The sequence below is a fragment of the Aspergillus niger genome (assembly GCF_000002855.4).
Source record: "Aspergillus niger supercontig An04".
In the NCBI taxonomy this organism is placed as follows: domain Eukaryota; kingdom Fungi; phylum Ascomycota; class Eurotiomycetes; order Eurotiales; family Aspergillaceae; genus Aspergillus; species Aspergillus niger.
The window spans coordinates 1,959,682-1,974,877 of record NT_166539.1 but is presented as its reverse complement, the minus strand read 5'-3'; the positions used below and the strand labels follow the sequence as shown (position 1 = coordinate 1,974,877).

Genomic DNA, 15,196 nt, shown 5'->3' with positions numbered 1-15,196 from the left:
CCCCATATTATAATAAAATATCTCTACTAGAAATAATATAATATTATTTCTGTATATCTCCATACTCAGCTTGAAAGTAAACGCGTTTATATAAAATAATTTATAAATTATTATAAAGGGCCACCTAGGTGGGTTTATCTATTAAAAATAATTTTTTATAAATTCTATTAAATAGTTTATTTTTAAAATTATATTTTAAATAAAAAATTATAAAAAATTAGATTTAAATCTCTGCCCGAAGACTCCTGCGTGTATAAAATAAATAATATATAACTAATAATTTATATTAATAATTCTATTATTATAGAATTAGAAGAGGAAGATCTAATCTTAATTAAGAATTATTTTAATAAAATATTTAATTTTAAAAAATTAAGCAAACCGAAGATTCTGTTAGAATGTAATATTATATATAATTATAAAGCAGGCACCATTTCACTATTTTAATTTATATATATAAAAAAATATCTAACTGCTATTAATTTATAAACTTATTTTAGTATTATTATTTTAATAATCTCTATCTACAAAAAGACGGATTATATAATAATAATAATTAATAATATTAATATTAATAAATACCAAAGTTTTATTAGTAGATTAAATTAATTAAGTATAAAATTATATTCTAATTTTTATTATATTATTTTTCACCTGTAGAAAAGAATGCACGATTCTACTATTACTAATATTAAAATATTAAAAATTATATATAAATATTTTTATAATATTATTTCTTATAGGATTATCTTAGCCACTGATTATTTTAAAGAAATTGAGATTTATGTGAATACCGTGCATACTAATTACTAGTAAGAATGTACCTTTAGGTGCCGGGGTCGCCAAATACGGCCATCCTGGTCGCCATTTTCGGACACCCTGGCCCCGGAAGCTAAACCTGAAATGGAAACCAATGGGCGCTGTTTTAAAGGGCCAAACTTACACGGGCAGCGACGTAACGGCGATACGGCCAAGCCGGGATCCACCACCGGGGTCTCAGCAGCCCTCAGCAGCCCTCAGCGGCTGTACTGCTGAGATAGCTCAGCGAAGGTTCGCTGAGACTCCGTCGCTCGGGGATGTTCGCGGGACCGAGGGTGGCGAGCAGGCCTCCTTTGGCAAGGAGTAACCGCCCCAAACGCGCATAAATAGCCATAGCCGTCTCCCTTCTTCCAGCGACATCATCCATTCTCCTCTTTACCTTTTCCTGTTGCCATCAGGCGGTTCTCATGCGCAATGACATATTCGGGCCTCCCTCGGAGGAAACATGCTCCAGGAGATGACAACTCCGGCCGCAAGTCCTACCTGTACTATGCGCAGCGGCGAAAGCTGCACCTGGAAAGCGGGCCAACGCTACCGAAATACTCGCCAAATACCAATGTTTCTGCGGCATCAGTGAGAGGGAAATGGGTGAGGTATCGTTCGGTTAACTGAATCTCTGATTTTATCACGGTATTACTTACTCTTGTTGTCGATAGATTCTGCACCGAGGCATGCCTGGACCCGGACGATCTCCTAAAAAACATGACTTCAGCAGACGTCAAATCCTGGTTCGACTGGATCGAAAAGAACTTCAAAGGGTCTATCAAAGCCCACAGCGCGCTTGCCAACTACTGGAGAACTTTGAAGAGGCTATACTCTTTGAAAAACTGCCGGGAGATGGATGCAGATATGAAGAGAGATTGCCTCAACGTAGGTGATGGTCTCCAAGTACCTATTCATGAGATCTATCTAATGGCAAGCCCTAGTATATGAATGTTGTCAGTTCGAGAATGGCTTTGCGTAAGCACCCACTGCCAAAGCCGACGGGCCAGTCGGAGGATCTTTTGCAGTATCTTGTGTCCCATCTTGTGGATTGTGATTCGGTGTTCGCGGACGAAAAGCAGCGTCTCTACGCCCTCTCGGGGCTCAATCTGTCCTGTATCTCTGCCAGTCGAGCTGTATCTTTTTTTGACACGAGACACCGCCTTCAATTTCAGGCGGACGGCACTTTGGTACCACCTATAGACACGTCAGCTAAGGTTAGAACGCCTTTGTCTTCCATCGAGGAGCCCCTGTGTGATCCAAGCACCAAAATCAACTTGCAAAACGACGATCATGCGGAAGGAGGCTCGACATCCGAGACGAGCTCGTATTCTGACTCGGAAGTGGATACGGCGAGCGACAGCGATCACCAGTCGGACTGTTCCAGTGTCACAGATGACGGGTACCTTAACGGGAATGAGGAGACGGGCACTATTCTTTAGCGGCACGTGGAGTTCTACATTGTTCGTAACCCAGTGCCTGGACGTCGCCATATCTTAGCCGCCATTGTGTCCATCCTGCATACTAAAGGGGAAGGAAGGAAGTTTCGGCTGTAAGTCATCGAGCCACGTGATAATGAGGTGGTGCCACGTACTTACTTAATCACTAGGAAGAGATACGTTATCAAGCACGAGGATAATTTGATATTCGATGTGCTATCACAGCTTCTAGCGCTGGCAATACATGATGATATCTTCGAGGCTACTATTCAAGATGTGTCCCATATATACACAGTACCAATTCCTGATCATCGAAAGGGCATCCAACTGAAAATAAAGAGAGAAAAGCTGAATATATCAGTCTTCCGTGAGCCTGAACGTACTCCCCAGGACTACAGGACATCTGATTCATGCCCTCTGAAGTCCAAGACCTGGAGCCGATATGTCAAACGGATTGGAGTGCGAAGTGGCCAGGAACATAACCTTACACAGAAGGTGTTCCGGCGCGGTGCAATTAATGCCATTAATAGTAAGACCACTTTTAGTACTGCTCATTCTTTATGGCTTACATGAACATCGACTTAGACAGCGCTCCATCCTCGATCCGTGATCAAGTCGCGGATCACGAATCTAATGCCGTGAAATACTACCTCAATGAGATAGTCGATTTTGATACAGCGGCAGCGTTTCACAAACGCCCATCGAACAAGGTCGTTCAACGTGAGCTGAGATCAGCGACCTTGCTGGCAGATAAAACCGCACCTATTGGATTGACGGCTACCCAGGCTAAAAAAATCACTACAGACCCAGAGGTCCGTCGTCTTCGAAGAGTCTGTCGCGCATTGACTGCGGAAATTCGCAGCCAGGGCTATAAACGTGTGAAGAATACCGCAGGCACCGAGATTGGTGAGCGGAAGAAACGTGCAGATGCCGAGCTCAACAGTACACTTACGAGACTCCGAGAGGAGGAGAAGAAGAGGAATCACTGAAGACACTTTAGAAAGACAGACACGGCTATTTTTAACCAACAATACGAGCTCGATCGGACCTCTCCTGAGGCTAAACTACAGTCTCATATGGCCCGGACCTACCAAATCCTCGAGCGCAAGGAGCTCGTTGATCTGCTCTGCTATTCAACTCCTACCAAAACAGACGAAGAAGCTCATCTTCGACGGTTAAGATACATCCGCCTTATGATCCGATGGCAAGACCGGAAGGAGAGCCCTCGGCGGGGTAAGCAGTCAGTGACCATACCAAAGCCCCAGGCAGCGAATCCTTCATCTGCCTGTGTCGTCGAAAATTTCAACCCACTGCAATGTCCATTCTGCCTTTCGGACACGCGCCTCTCACCTGCTGACCGCACGAAGCGAAAGAGCAAAACAAACAAGCTCTGGGACCACGTGGAAAGGATTCATGAGCAAGAGCTTGCAGCATTTGACTCAGGATTTCGCAAATGCGGACTATGTAGGCTGAAGAATATTGACTTTGTGCCATCTAGCGTGTCCAATTTCAAGAACCACACCCACACCGTCCATGGAATCAGACTTAGACCCTAGTTTGATTCGCTCAAATAGATGAATTTGACTTCGTGAAACTTGCACAGACTTTAGCAATTTAAGAATAAAGCTCTTGACCACAACATGGCAGTATACTATTGATGCGATAGATGACGTTGAGAAGGAGACTTTCATCGCTTCTTGTGAGTTTGGTTACAAGAGGAGTTATACTACGCCCTACCAGAAAGGTAACGGAATTAACAATCACTCTGGTATAGATGGTGAGTAGACCGGAACGTGCCACAAGAAAATTAGGTAAGCTTCAACTTAAATGGAGCGTGACTAATTGAGAGATATCCGCAACACAAAACTAGGGACCTGGATCAGAGCCGGAACCGGAGCCGGACCTGGAAGCATTAGAACCAGAACCAGAGAGCCGCAACACCCTCTATAAGTAGGATCAATCTACCGAAAAAGCACAGAGAAAGAAGTATAGTTCGTCTATCCTATTCCACTGGAGATTGAATTAGGGAATTTATTCTATATTCGAACTCCTTATGAACCGCGGTGGAGTCAATTCAGAGGTCTTCCTTTTGCCGGAGATAAGACTACAACTTCCCCTAATCCGAACCTTCTTGCGCACGCAAGATTAACCTTTTTGTGACACGATATCTTGTTGACACATTTAGAGAACAGTATTTGAAGTCACATCATCGTGACCTTTCCGATTTTCCCCTCAACGGGCAACACATCATTTTCCGCCACAGAGAATGGACTTCCTTGACTGCTATTTAATTAATTCTCATCTCGCCCTTGTGCACGAGGGCATCAGCTGCAATTGAGCAGCTTGCCATGATACTCCCAGGTTTGCTGAAATGACTGCGTTCCTCGCCCATGCGGTGAAGTTGCATTTATACAATGTCAATATAGAACTCCATCATCTTCTCGAAAGGTGCTGGCTGGCTTCCTACGATAGTCTATTCCGTGAGAGCCTGGAGAATAAACTGAGACCAAGAAGCCAGAACAGCAGCGAGATTCCCGCCTACTCTGTCGGTTCATCGACTCACGCCAGCTGAAAATTTGCAATGCTACTGCCACCGCCACGTCGCGAGTCCTCCGCTGCGTCGGGCTAAGAGAAGTAGATCATGATATGCAGAGGCTTCCCAAAACAGCGGCCGTCCTGCTCACTGTATTATATATTGGGATTCTCGTCTGCATTTTTTGGATGTTTGTTTCCCCTTAATTCTGAGTTATAGTCTATCTCTTACTACATATGCTGTATTGAGCTCCAGAAGAGACATTCCTAATATACAGCGGTGTTGGTGGTGAATTCATACTGGCCCCTCGCCTTGGCGAGACCGCTACCCAATTCTTATATACGTCTTACGGTACACCATTGATTTTCGGCAGATTTGGAGCCTCATCGAGGCCTTTGGTGGTACATGTCTGATGTTCTATTCCGCGGCCTTACGGCCCGCGGCTCAGCGATCTTGGAGTCCAGATTGAAGGGCTCCTTGCTAGTGCCCTTAGCAATCATATTTTACTACAGAACACTCATACGACGATTACCTTGGGCCTAGAATGGCCAATCAGGTCGGGCAGTACCGTTGCCTGCTTCTAGTGCCAGCTGCTTGGAGACGCTTTCTGGAAGCAATGCAGTCCATAGAGATTCAACCGTCATAGGTAGTCACATGTGCCTAAACGAATATTTATTACGCTCTTAAATTCTCCCCAGCAACATAGAAAGATGACGCTTCTTGGAAGACATATTCTCGGCTTCTGCTCGACCCGTGGCTCTAGAGACCAAGAATAAAAGCCGCTGGTTCTTGTTAAGTCAGCCTTTAGATACAAGCCTCTGCTCCTCATGCTCAGAGATCAAGGTTATGGCATTGCTGCTGTCAACAGTGACTGCGCAATAACACTGTGCGCGGCTGATGCTTTCAAGGCCTTTTCCTTTCCTTTTCTTTTTTTTTTGAATAGATTTTATTCAAAGGGCGAGTATTTCTTTCATGAAACCTTCCGTGCGACTCTTTCTACTGGTGAAGAATCGGCAGGATTCAATTAAAAATGGACTGATTGTTTCCCCTCTCGCTCAAAAGCTAAAAGAAAATCATCTCGATGTAACCTGGTGATACTGGTGCCTACTGGCCCGGCTATCAGATTTTGGAAAAGATTATGAATACGGGGGCGACTAGAGTTGTCCTAGATGGCTGCCAATGCGAATTAGAGGCATGTCTCCATGAGACCCGGCGGGTTTGCGTTCTATTCCTTTATCCAGTTGCTCCTGTTCTTCCTCGGCCCTCATCAGCTATCTAGGTACGCATCCAATGCCTGTTGTCTGTAAGAGATGTAAATACTACTTCTGGTATAGTGAACCATGCCTGCTATGCACGACCCATTCACACCTGAATTCCAGGCTCATTGTTTTGTTGCTGGGGGTTGGGTGTTGATAGGTGTTTCAGTGCCTGCTCAGTGGAGTATGTTCGCTGGGAATGCTCGTGCAGCGACTAAAAGTATCTGCTTCTTCTGGGAAACCAGGGACATGCATGAATCGCGGTATAAAGTGCCATCCGCGTAGCAATATCACAGATTGAAGGATAAGGGCACGTACTCCTCCGGGAATTTACGGGACGAAGCCCTGCCCTGCGTCACGGAAGATCATGGCACATGACTGTGCTCTGCCGCACAGACTGAGCGCTCAGTGACTAATCTGATTTGATCACTGGGTAGGACTGAGTCAAGGGTGAGTAGTCTGAGAGGCACAGTGAAATGTTATGTTAGGGCTCTGATACATAGTATTCTTAATATTAATTGACCCTCATTCTCACCACCCGGGCAAATGCGGTCAGTCTGGACCAGCTCAAAGTGGATAAAAATAGAATCCCGTCGTCAGCCTACAAGAGCGAGTATCACTCATTCATATGCTACAACTAGCATGGGGGCAGAGATACAACACTGGTGGTTAATACATGACCCAGTTGTTGATGGTGGACTACCATATCCCTCAGAACCACACATGGGATCTCCAGCCCATTGAAGCAAGCACTGGTCATACTGTGGGAATCTTTCCTATCAGATGCTGGACACTATTCTCACTCTTTTCTTCTACTGCCTTCAACAAGACACCAAATTCCCATGCTGCAAATACTATTCGGAGCATTCTCTGTCTTGCACATAGTACTAGAGGCCTTGCTCAAGCTAGGCAATATTAATTAATCATACAAACCTGTTATCGTTGCGTGCTTCGTTCTAACCTCTAAATCCTATATTACAAATCCCTTGTCCCGACAGGGTATTCTCAACCATAATATCTGATGTTTCTAAGAGATAGTCCCTACATGATGCACCGGTCAATTCTGATAGCGGTTTGGCCAGCCAGTACACTGGCCAACTCACAACGGATCCCAACCCCGCAGGTACAAAATACCCGGTCGGACGATACCCAGACCCACCCGATTGGTTAGGACAGATTCCATGGTGTTGACACCGACAAGATTATTTGCTGCGCAATTGGGATGGTCCATTACAACCGAGTCCAAGTAGTCACCAGCAAGATCAGTTCATGCAGATAAATACTACAAATTCGCGGAGGACGCGGGTTAAACATACAAGAGAGAATTAATCTCACCAGATCATACCTAATGGAATTCTAGGAGCAGGAATCAGGAGTTTGACCTGGTGAACTGCCCTTATACGCCATAGACTATATCAACCGGTTACTAACCGTCTCGACCGGTTGTTGAACCTCAGGTGGGGATTTTGCCCAAGTAAACCGCCTAAAGTACATCAATTTTGCCCCGCAACAGTTTTAAGGTGTGCTAATATACATAGGCCGCTTATTGCGGAGGACACTCTCTTTGTTAATTAAACATTTATCTATGATTGACCTGTATTCTGCCCACAACTTGTGTCGGGAAAATTAACGACTTGCATTCCATACCGAACTGAAAGGCCCGCTTACTCTGTGCATATGTACGTGATGTTGTTCAATGTCTTGCTCCATACGATACCATAAATAGGGAAAGTATCTGTTCAAAGCCATTCCGGTTTTATTAGAAACTGTTGTGATATAAAGCTGTTGCCGCGGAGGAACGATACCGCAAAGCGGAAATAATTCTCATCTATGCGAGTTGACTTCCAATCAATTTAGACTTCATGCTATATATATATCTTCTTTGCATCCCTTCGAAATAAGAAGAATCAAGCTTCCTATTCACATTACAACAGAATCGCCTCAACCCCAACGTACAAATGCGGTGCCCCAGATACTCTATGCGGTACTCTCGTATATGCCATCACCGATATTCTCCTGTCACAATAATTCTGTTTCTCTCTTATATTTGTCTCGCTATTGCCTTCCAGCCCTTACATCCTAATATCTCGGTACAGTGACGATGCCCCTTTCCCTACTAGCGGGAACTTTACTGTTGGCACTGACTAATAATATCAGAGTCGTGATGCTAAAAGACTTGTGAAGGACGGATATCTCCAAGACCTAAGTATGTTGTGTAAGAGGTATCATTAGTTACTGCCAGCTGATCTGCCGCGTAGGAACTGCAACAGAATGAGTGTTGTCAGCGGCTATTAATACTACTACCACTCTTACTTTCACGGACATCGTGTGTCCAGGTATAAAAATACCAACTCCAGAAGTATTGAACGCGAGCGTCTATTATTTATTATATTCCCAGGAGCGGCCACCCGTGGTAATAACTGTTGGTAAACCCAGTCATTGTCCCATATTAGTCAAGAGCTAATCGGCTATATATATCAGGAGCATGAGATTGTTTCATCCCTACCAGCTGCTGACCTGGCTAATAATATCATTTTAGCAAGTTACTGCATGGGCCTGGTAGGCAGATGTAACAGATATATACTGGACTCATGTGCTAATACTTACATAGAGGTTGCTTTATTTACTGGCTAATAAGACTCTGCTGAGAGCCATCATAGAAGGGACAGATTCTCAGCCAATTAAACCAGCGGCTATATTTACAGTGTCCAGTGCACTTGGAAGGTTAGTATTAACTACAAAGCTACTGAACTCAGTTGTCTCTATTTCATTACTCAGTGGGCATGCTACATCCGCGTCTTCTCAAACGGCCCGGGATCCTAAGGCTTCAACTGCTTTGGACATGCTGGCTACTGTAGCAGAGGCAAATGCTCACTCAACAGAAACCCCTGATAAGAAGGCAGGGAAGGCTGCTACCCCATCCACAACATTCCATATTACATCATCCACCACTACCAACGACATCGGTGCCACACCGAAGACAACCTCTTCTCCAACCCAGACAGCTACTACAGAGAACGTCGGTTGGGGCAGCATGATTGAATCTAACTTCAAGACTACGATCTATTATTCTTTCACTGAGCAGTGTGGTCATCCAGATATTTCCTCGCCCTCTCTCCAATCGGCCTGCGAGGCTCTTGTTAAAGATGGGTATATGGGGTCGTTTCCTCTAGCATGGTGACTCTAGCTAAACTTAATTCAAGGTGCGCCAACCCATATGTTAGGAGCGACTTTCTTGGCGGAGTGGAATTCACTGCCAATAACAAATCAGCCTCCTGTATGGATTCAGCACCTTTGACAGTCGAGGGCTGCCAGGAAGGGCTCAGACGTGCAGCAAGCTATGTTGACAGCCAAATAGCATTGAAAGGTGACCGGGCGTGTGGAGGCTTCGTAAATATAGTAAATGTGAATGGCGACGAGATGGGGGCTATTATAGTAAGCAGCACATGCATATTTGATTATTCTAATATAATTATTCCAGCATAATGGTGCCCACGGGATTATAGAGGATTAGAGAAGTCTGCAGTAGCTTTCCTCCTGAATGTTTAGTATTAATTATTCTAAACTCTATAAAATATTTTTAGTGATGGATGAATCAGGCTCTAGTTAGATTATTATTATAGATAAAGTAATTCTTGGTACTGTTTTTTCTTATAACTGTAATTGTCTGATATATTTTTTAAATCTGATATTCTAGCCAGGGTTACCTCGCGATGCTATTATATGCTGCTAAGAAAAAGTACAGAGCTTTGAAGATGATGATAAAATATTTTATTATAGAAGATGGATTTAGAGTATGAGCTTGAAGAGTGTGTCGGAACCGGACTATTCGGTGACATGCAATGTATAGGAAGGGGATGGAAGATTATAGTAGAAAATATTATCATAGTTATTGGCTTGATAATTATACCGGCTTTAGTATGCTTTTATCTGCCTGCTGTAGTGGTAATAATTCTATTATGGTGCTATTTGTCTGTATTCTCAGCTGTTGCCCCGGGCCTGCAATCTATCTTGCTATTCTAACCAGGCACATCAAGCTATCTGTTGAGATATGAGGCCCACCGCAGCATGTTCCTCAATGGGCTATTAGGACTTGCATTCCACAATTCACGCAGATTAGTAAGATAGTGTTATAATTCAATGATAAGCAGCAGACTTTGGCAGGTTAAATAGAATTATATCTTTTAATTAATCAGCTAGGGAGTATATTTGTCTCTGGGCTAATTAAATCATTCATATTATAGGTGCTTCAAGAGATTATTATAGTACTTTTGGAACTGTTTTTACGGTAATACAGATCTTATTCACGTGGAAATATATCTAATATAAGTAAATGTATTGCAAGATTTGCTTTATGCTATATGTGCTTCTGTAGAGCCTGCTTCTGAATCATCAGAAAACTGGGATAATTCTGGATATTGCATGTGAGGTGAAGGTAGCTGTGTATAATGGTTTCTGCTTGCGGCCGATGCGTGGTTAATCCAAATCACGCCTGTACGTCATCTGCGAATCCATAGGTAAATAGGCCGGTGCAGGACAAAGATTAATATGAATATCATAGTGTCTTTAATTGCAGTGCTGACCGACATGCCCAAGCTTCGGCGCGGTATAGTCCGTGCGCGGCGAAGACTATCAATCGCCGAGCCGCTGTAAAGGGATGTTGTTGTTGCCGTATTCGTAGATGTTGGCGTCCTACTTACTTTGTTCGAAACATCCAGGGTTATTGATGCTGTTAGATGGTCCATGAATCCTGCTTCACTCTACCTGGTTACTGATGTTATTGGACTGAAATTGAACGTCGTACTGGGCTGCGTATTATCAGAGCCCATGAGTCTGTAATCATCTCTACCGGGAGATGGAGTACTAATTATATAATGAGGAACTGTCAGATAGACCGTCCAAATGATTAGAATTAGTAAGGTTAATGTGATTGTCTTTCTCCTTGTTTGTTTCCACTGGTTGTTCGCCGCTGTGATATAGCAGCACCCTGGTCGATGATAAGGAGATATCCAACGGCTTCGTATTAACCGGCCAAATGAGGAGAGGTTGTGGGTAACTGATTAGTATTACTTTCAAAGTCTCAGACACCGTTGCATGTGAATGTGTCTGATGTTGTATAATGGTTCATGCGTAAACCATGTGCTGGTAGACTGGGCAGGGCTATCCCATCCGAGAGGGTTAAGTTGTACGGTTGCCGTTCCCGCGGTATCTTGATTGATGCCATCCACCATTCTTGGATCACCATCCGACAGGCTATGATGGGAGACCGCAATGTTGATTCCTTGAATGTCGAAGTAACATATTAGGCAGGAAGACCCGTAGGTCCAAAAGCCCACTGAGAAAGCAGGAGGAAATCTTGGGCTTCCGACCGTCTCCGAGCGGGCTTAGAAAATCAGACCGTGGAGCGTGGCTCGGTGATGTATGGCATCGCCAAGACCCGGCAGGAACCGAGGAAAGTTGACCACCTTCAGTCACCGACGTTGTAGGCATTTATATTGCCAAATGTATTTTTTGACTTTGCGCCAAAGAGTCCATTGCGACTGTTTTCTTTGTCTTCCCCAATACCACTGTCGCAGTGGTTAACGATGTGGACTCCCCCTGGGGATAGCTGACTCAGCAGACGATCGGTCTGGCGGTATTTTTCTTACGTAGCGCGCTCGATCACGTCCAAATAAAAAAAAAGGAGACTGAACATCTTGGCTGTGGTACAAGACAACCTTAAAAGGGGGCAGGTATATGGTCGGCTTAGTACTTGGTTGGTAGTCACAGCCAGTTCAAATGCTGACGACACGGAGCCGCCAAATATGCGCCAAGTTGCATTGGTGTTGTAATAAAGCTTGAAGATGTAGACCATCCAAAGAATAGGGCATGCAGACAATTCACAGCGCCCCTTTTGTGTATTCCCCATGACAACAACGAAGAATGCTGTGGCGTTGCGAGCACTATATTACAGTCGTGAAATCCCAGTCGCGTCACAGACTGAGCTCAGAAATCAATTCAAGGCCAAATTTGATTTCAAGGTCAATATAGCGTTTTCAAGCTTTATCACTGTAGCATTGATGACTGCTAGTAATGGCTAGCCGTTCTCATACCAGAGCCAGCAATCATTTGCACAACAACCTTGATTTACCTTTCGGCACTTGCCTCGCACAGATTTAACGAAGGCCACGGAAAGCCTTCCCCGAGCGGCTTTGCCGGCAGAATACCAATAGGTCACTACTTACGACCTCCATAGTTCAGTCAATCTCTATATAAGGTAGTACTATTTTCCCTGGCCAGCAGTTTCTTGTACTGATTGAGCTTCTTTTCAAGGAGTGGGTACCTATAAGACTACATTTACTGAAGGCTATGTCCCAATTACTGGATGCGCACATCCCTCTAACGGGAACTACGCTCGTCCATTCAGCTACTGTTCGACTACACTATTATGATTCGCAGAAACCTTTCCTACGATAAGGTTCACTTCGATTCCCCTCATATGGATAGTGGAACATTAACAATTCTATTTCGGTCTCATGATGAGAACGACGGACTAGAAATAGCTGATATCGAAACTACACGGAACAAGACAGTGAGGGGGTTGGGTTGGAAGCATCATTTGCATCAGTTCCTACTTTAAGCGACAGAATATCTGAGGTAGTTGCTTTTGCAGGCACTAAACTCCAGCGTTTACTTGGGCGTGAACGGGTTCGGGCTTGCGTACACCGTCCAGGTCTGGAAGGCCGTAAAACCTTCGGAGTATAACGCCTGAGTATTGCCATGTTTTGTGCTTCTTCTGTTGTGCCTCCTACTCCAGCTGCTCCACTCTCCTAATTTCGGAGATCGTAGGTTTGACTTGTTTTCCATGTCGAATATATTTGGCTGAAGAAGATCCATTTCACTATAAAAGCAACCATGCTTCCCCGTACAAACAGCAGCAGCTCTGCCGCATCTTCATATATAACTATTTCCAATTTTCTCAACTCGGTTCTCTCGAACTCCCTTAGATTGTAATAGTATTCGGCAAGCACACGGTAATCGGCAAGGATCTGGTAATCCTCATCTTCTGAGACGTTCCGTGCCCTCTTTGACGGCTCCCAGTTGCTGTTGGGCGATGATTAAAATTTAAACGCAACGGCAAGGTACGGCATGGAGCTTCTGAGCCCCAACTTCCTACTACCAAGATGGGCCTCTATATTCCTGAGTCTGCGTCGAGAGCGGCAAGCAGAGTGATCCTTTCCAGACAATTAGTTTTTGTCTTATGGACGAGGACGTACTGGCCGATATTATGGTGCTCCTTTATATGTCACATTATTAGAGATCCATGGTCTCTAGTTCATATGCATATTTACCGAATACTCCAGATACGACCAATCGGAAGATGATCACGAATCTCCTGCGAGATAGTTGATCGTAATATTGGATCCAGCTTTTCTTTGTCTGCGCGCTCCGGCTTTTCACCCTCAAGAGACACCCAGATCCTGTTTCCTTTCTTTGCACTCGTACGAGGGACAGCATTTTCGGCCGCCGGAACGCATATCTCCAAACGGTCGGTGCGACTCAATCAAGAATTTGACCCTGAGGTCGGTGTTCAAGGCCTTCTTGCTTCTTTACTGTGAGGCAGGACATGGGCATGGTGGTATAGATCCTAGCAGCGTATTGAGAAGAGGAACTGATTCCTTCGTCAGGAAGAAGAGCAGATCCCGGTGTTAACTATACCTCCAGTTTACTACGAAGTACCTCCCAAGGGTGACAATACTTAGATTGCTGGCGCTGAAACGTGCGGCTAGCTAGCCTAGGTCTGGGCAGGTCTGATACATTGCGCCAAACAAAAACCTCCAGGGCCTAATATAAGACTCAGATTCAAAATTAAAAAGTCTCGTAACAACGGGTCAATTAACACCGCCCCAGACTTGGTATGGTAATATCAGCAATGCTCCAGAACCTCAACCAAATGTTGTCCAAGGAAACAGAAGCCAACCATATGGTCATGGCCCCTGGGGATTGTTCAACTCGGCCCCGGTTCGGAAAAAGTAGATGCTTTCCTTGGGGATCTCGGTCCGGCCACGAACACGCTCCGATGCAAAGGGAGAGTATCCCGCTGTCTCTCTTTTAGCCGCTGTGGGCATTCTGAAGAATTGCTGTGACTACAGGGTGATGTTAGAAATGAATTAAAGGAAAGGGAGCTTAGCCTGCATTTTCGATGACAGCGTTGTAATGGTGTAGTGTCGTCTTGGGTGTTGCTAAGCGGAAAGCTCCAGAATGATAAAGGCTGCCCTTATCTCACAGGCTACTTCATTTGAGATAGGTTCGGATAGGTTGATAAGAGATAGCTTTGCAGACATCATACTTGCAGTGATCTGTGCACACAACACGGAGGACGAAGCAAGTCCCCGCGGACAAAGGATCACATGACTTCCATGTTGGGTCTGGTGGCGGCTCCCCACTTCATATCTACCAGCTTAATCGCCCGACCTGGTAGATTGTGTTCGGAAAACATGTTCATGGCTGATCTTGCTTACATATAGCTTTGCTGCGGTCCAGCTGCCGCTACTGCAAAGGAGCGCCTAGATATCCTTTCGAGCAAGCAAGGAAGTATGCGATCAGATTCCTGTGTACCTATCATCGCGCTACCTGTCATGAGAGCAAATTCTGTGATATATATATGAACGTTTGATGTTGACAGCAATAGTGTCTGCGTTAGTTAATTGTGGTGCCGCCCAGGATGGGCTTGTTTAAGTTCCCTAATCCCAGCTCTACAAGCCTATTTGTCTAATCAGACGTCGTTCGCATCAAGACGGACCTGCCAGGAGAACGATTTAGAATTTACACATACTTCCAGAAAGCCCGATTGCATTAACCCCAAGTTACATCAGGGGCCACAAAAGTTCTATAAAGACATCAAATAAACCGTACTTCAGCCATCCAAGCTATGCAAGTGCTCTCAAAGATTTCTCAGGCATCATAGTAGGCGAGAACATTGAATCACATTTACATTAACCTAGGCGAATTTCGCAGAATACCGTGAACCTGTCAGTTGTGCAGAAAGCCCACAACCGCAGAGACTGGGTTGAATTCAGGCAGATGACATTGATTTGACTATAAAAATACTGAATACAGGACGTTTGCTCTCGACAGCGCATGCGGGGTGATATGTCTGTCACACCTACCGTCTCGATTATGTGGCT

The 15,196-nt window shown here is 44.6% G+C and overlaps 2 protein-coding genes across 2 annotated transcripts; both read left to right on the top strand.

Annotated features, from left to right (window-relative positions):
* Window positions 1-1,233: 1,233 nt before the first annotated feature.
* On the top strand, window positions 1,234-4,190 carry An04g08000 (uncharacterized protein; the record flags this gene model as incomplete). The annotated part of the gene is made up of 8 exons (XM_059747689.1): window positions 1,234-1,412; window positions 1,476-1,689; window positions 1,746-2,203; window positions 2,411-2,769; window positions 2,826-3,146; window positions 3,249-3,704; window positions 3,844-4,017; window positions 4,111-4,190. The coding sequence occupies 8 exons, from the start codon at window positions 1,234-1,236 to the stop codon at window positions 4,188-4,190; spliced, it is 2,241 nt and encodes a 746-aa protein (XP_059605274.1).
* Window positions 4,191-8,579: 4,389 nt separating this feature from the next.
* An04g07990 (uncharacterized protein) lies at window positions 8,580-10,273 on the top strand (the record flags this gene model as incomplete). Its single annotated transcript, XM_059747688.1, has 8 exons — window positions 8,580-8,588; window positions 8,641-8,753; window positions 8,808-9,179; window positions 9,233-9,464; window positions 9,810-9,838; window positions 9,919-9,947; window positions 10,057-10,148; window positions 10,226-10,273. The coding sequence occupies 8 exons, from the start codon at window positions 8,580-8,582 to the stop codon at window positions 10,271-10,273; spliced, it is 924 nt and encodes a 307-aa protein (XP_059605273.1).
* Between the last annotated feature and the right edge of the window lie 4,923 nt (window positions 10,274-15,196).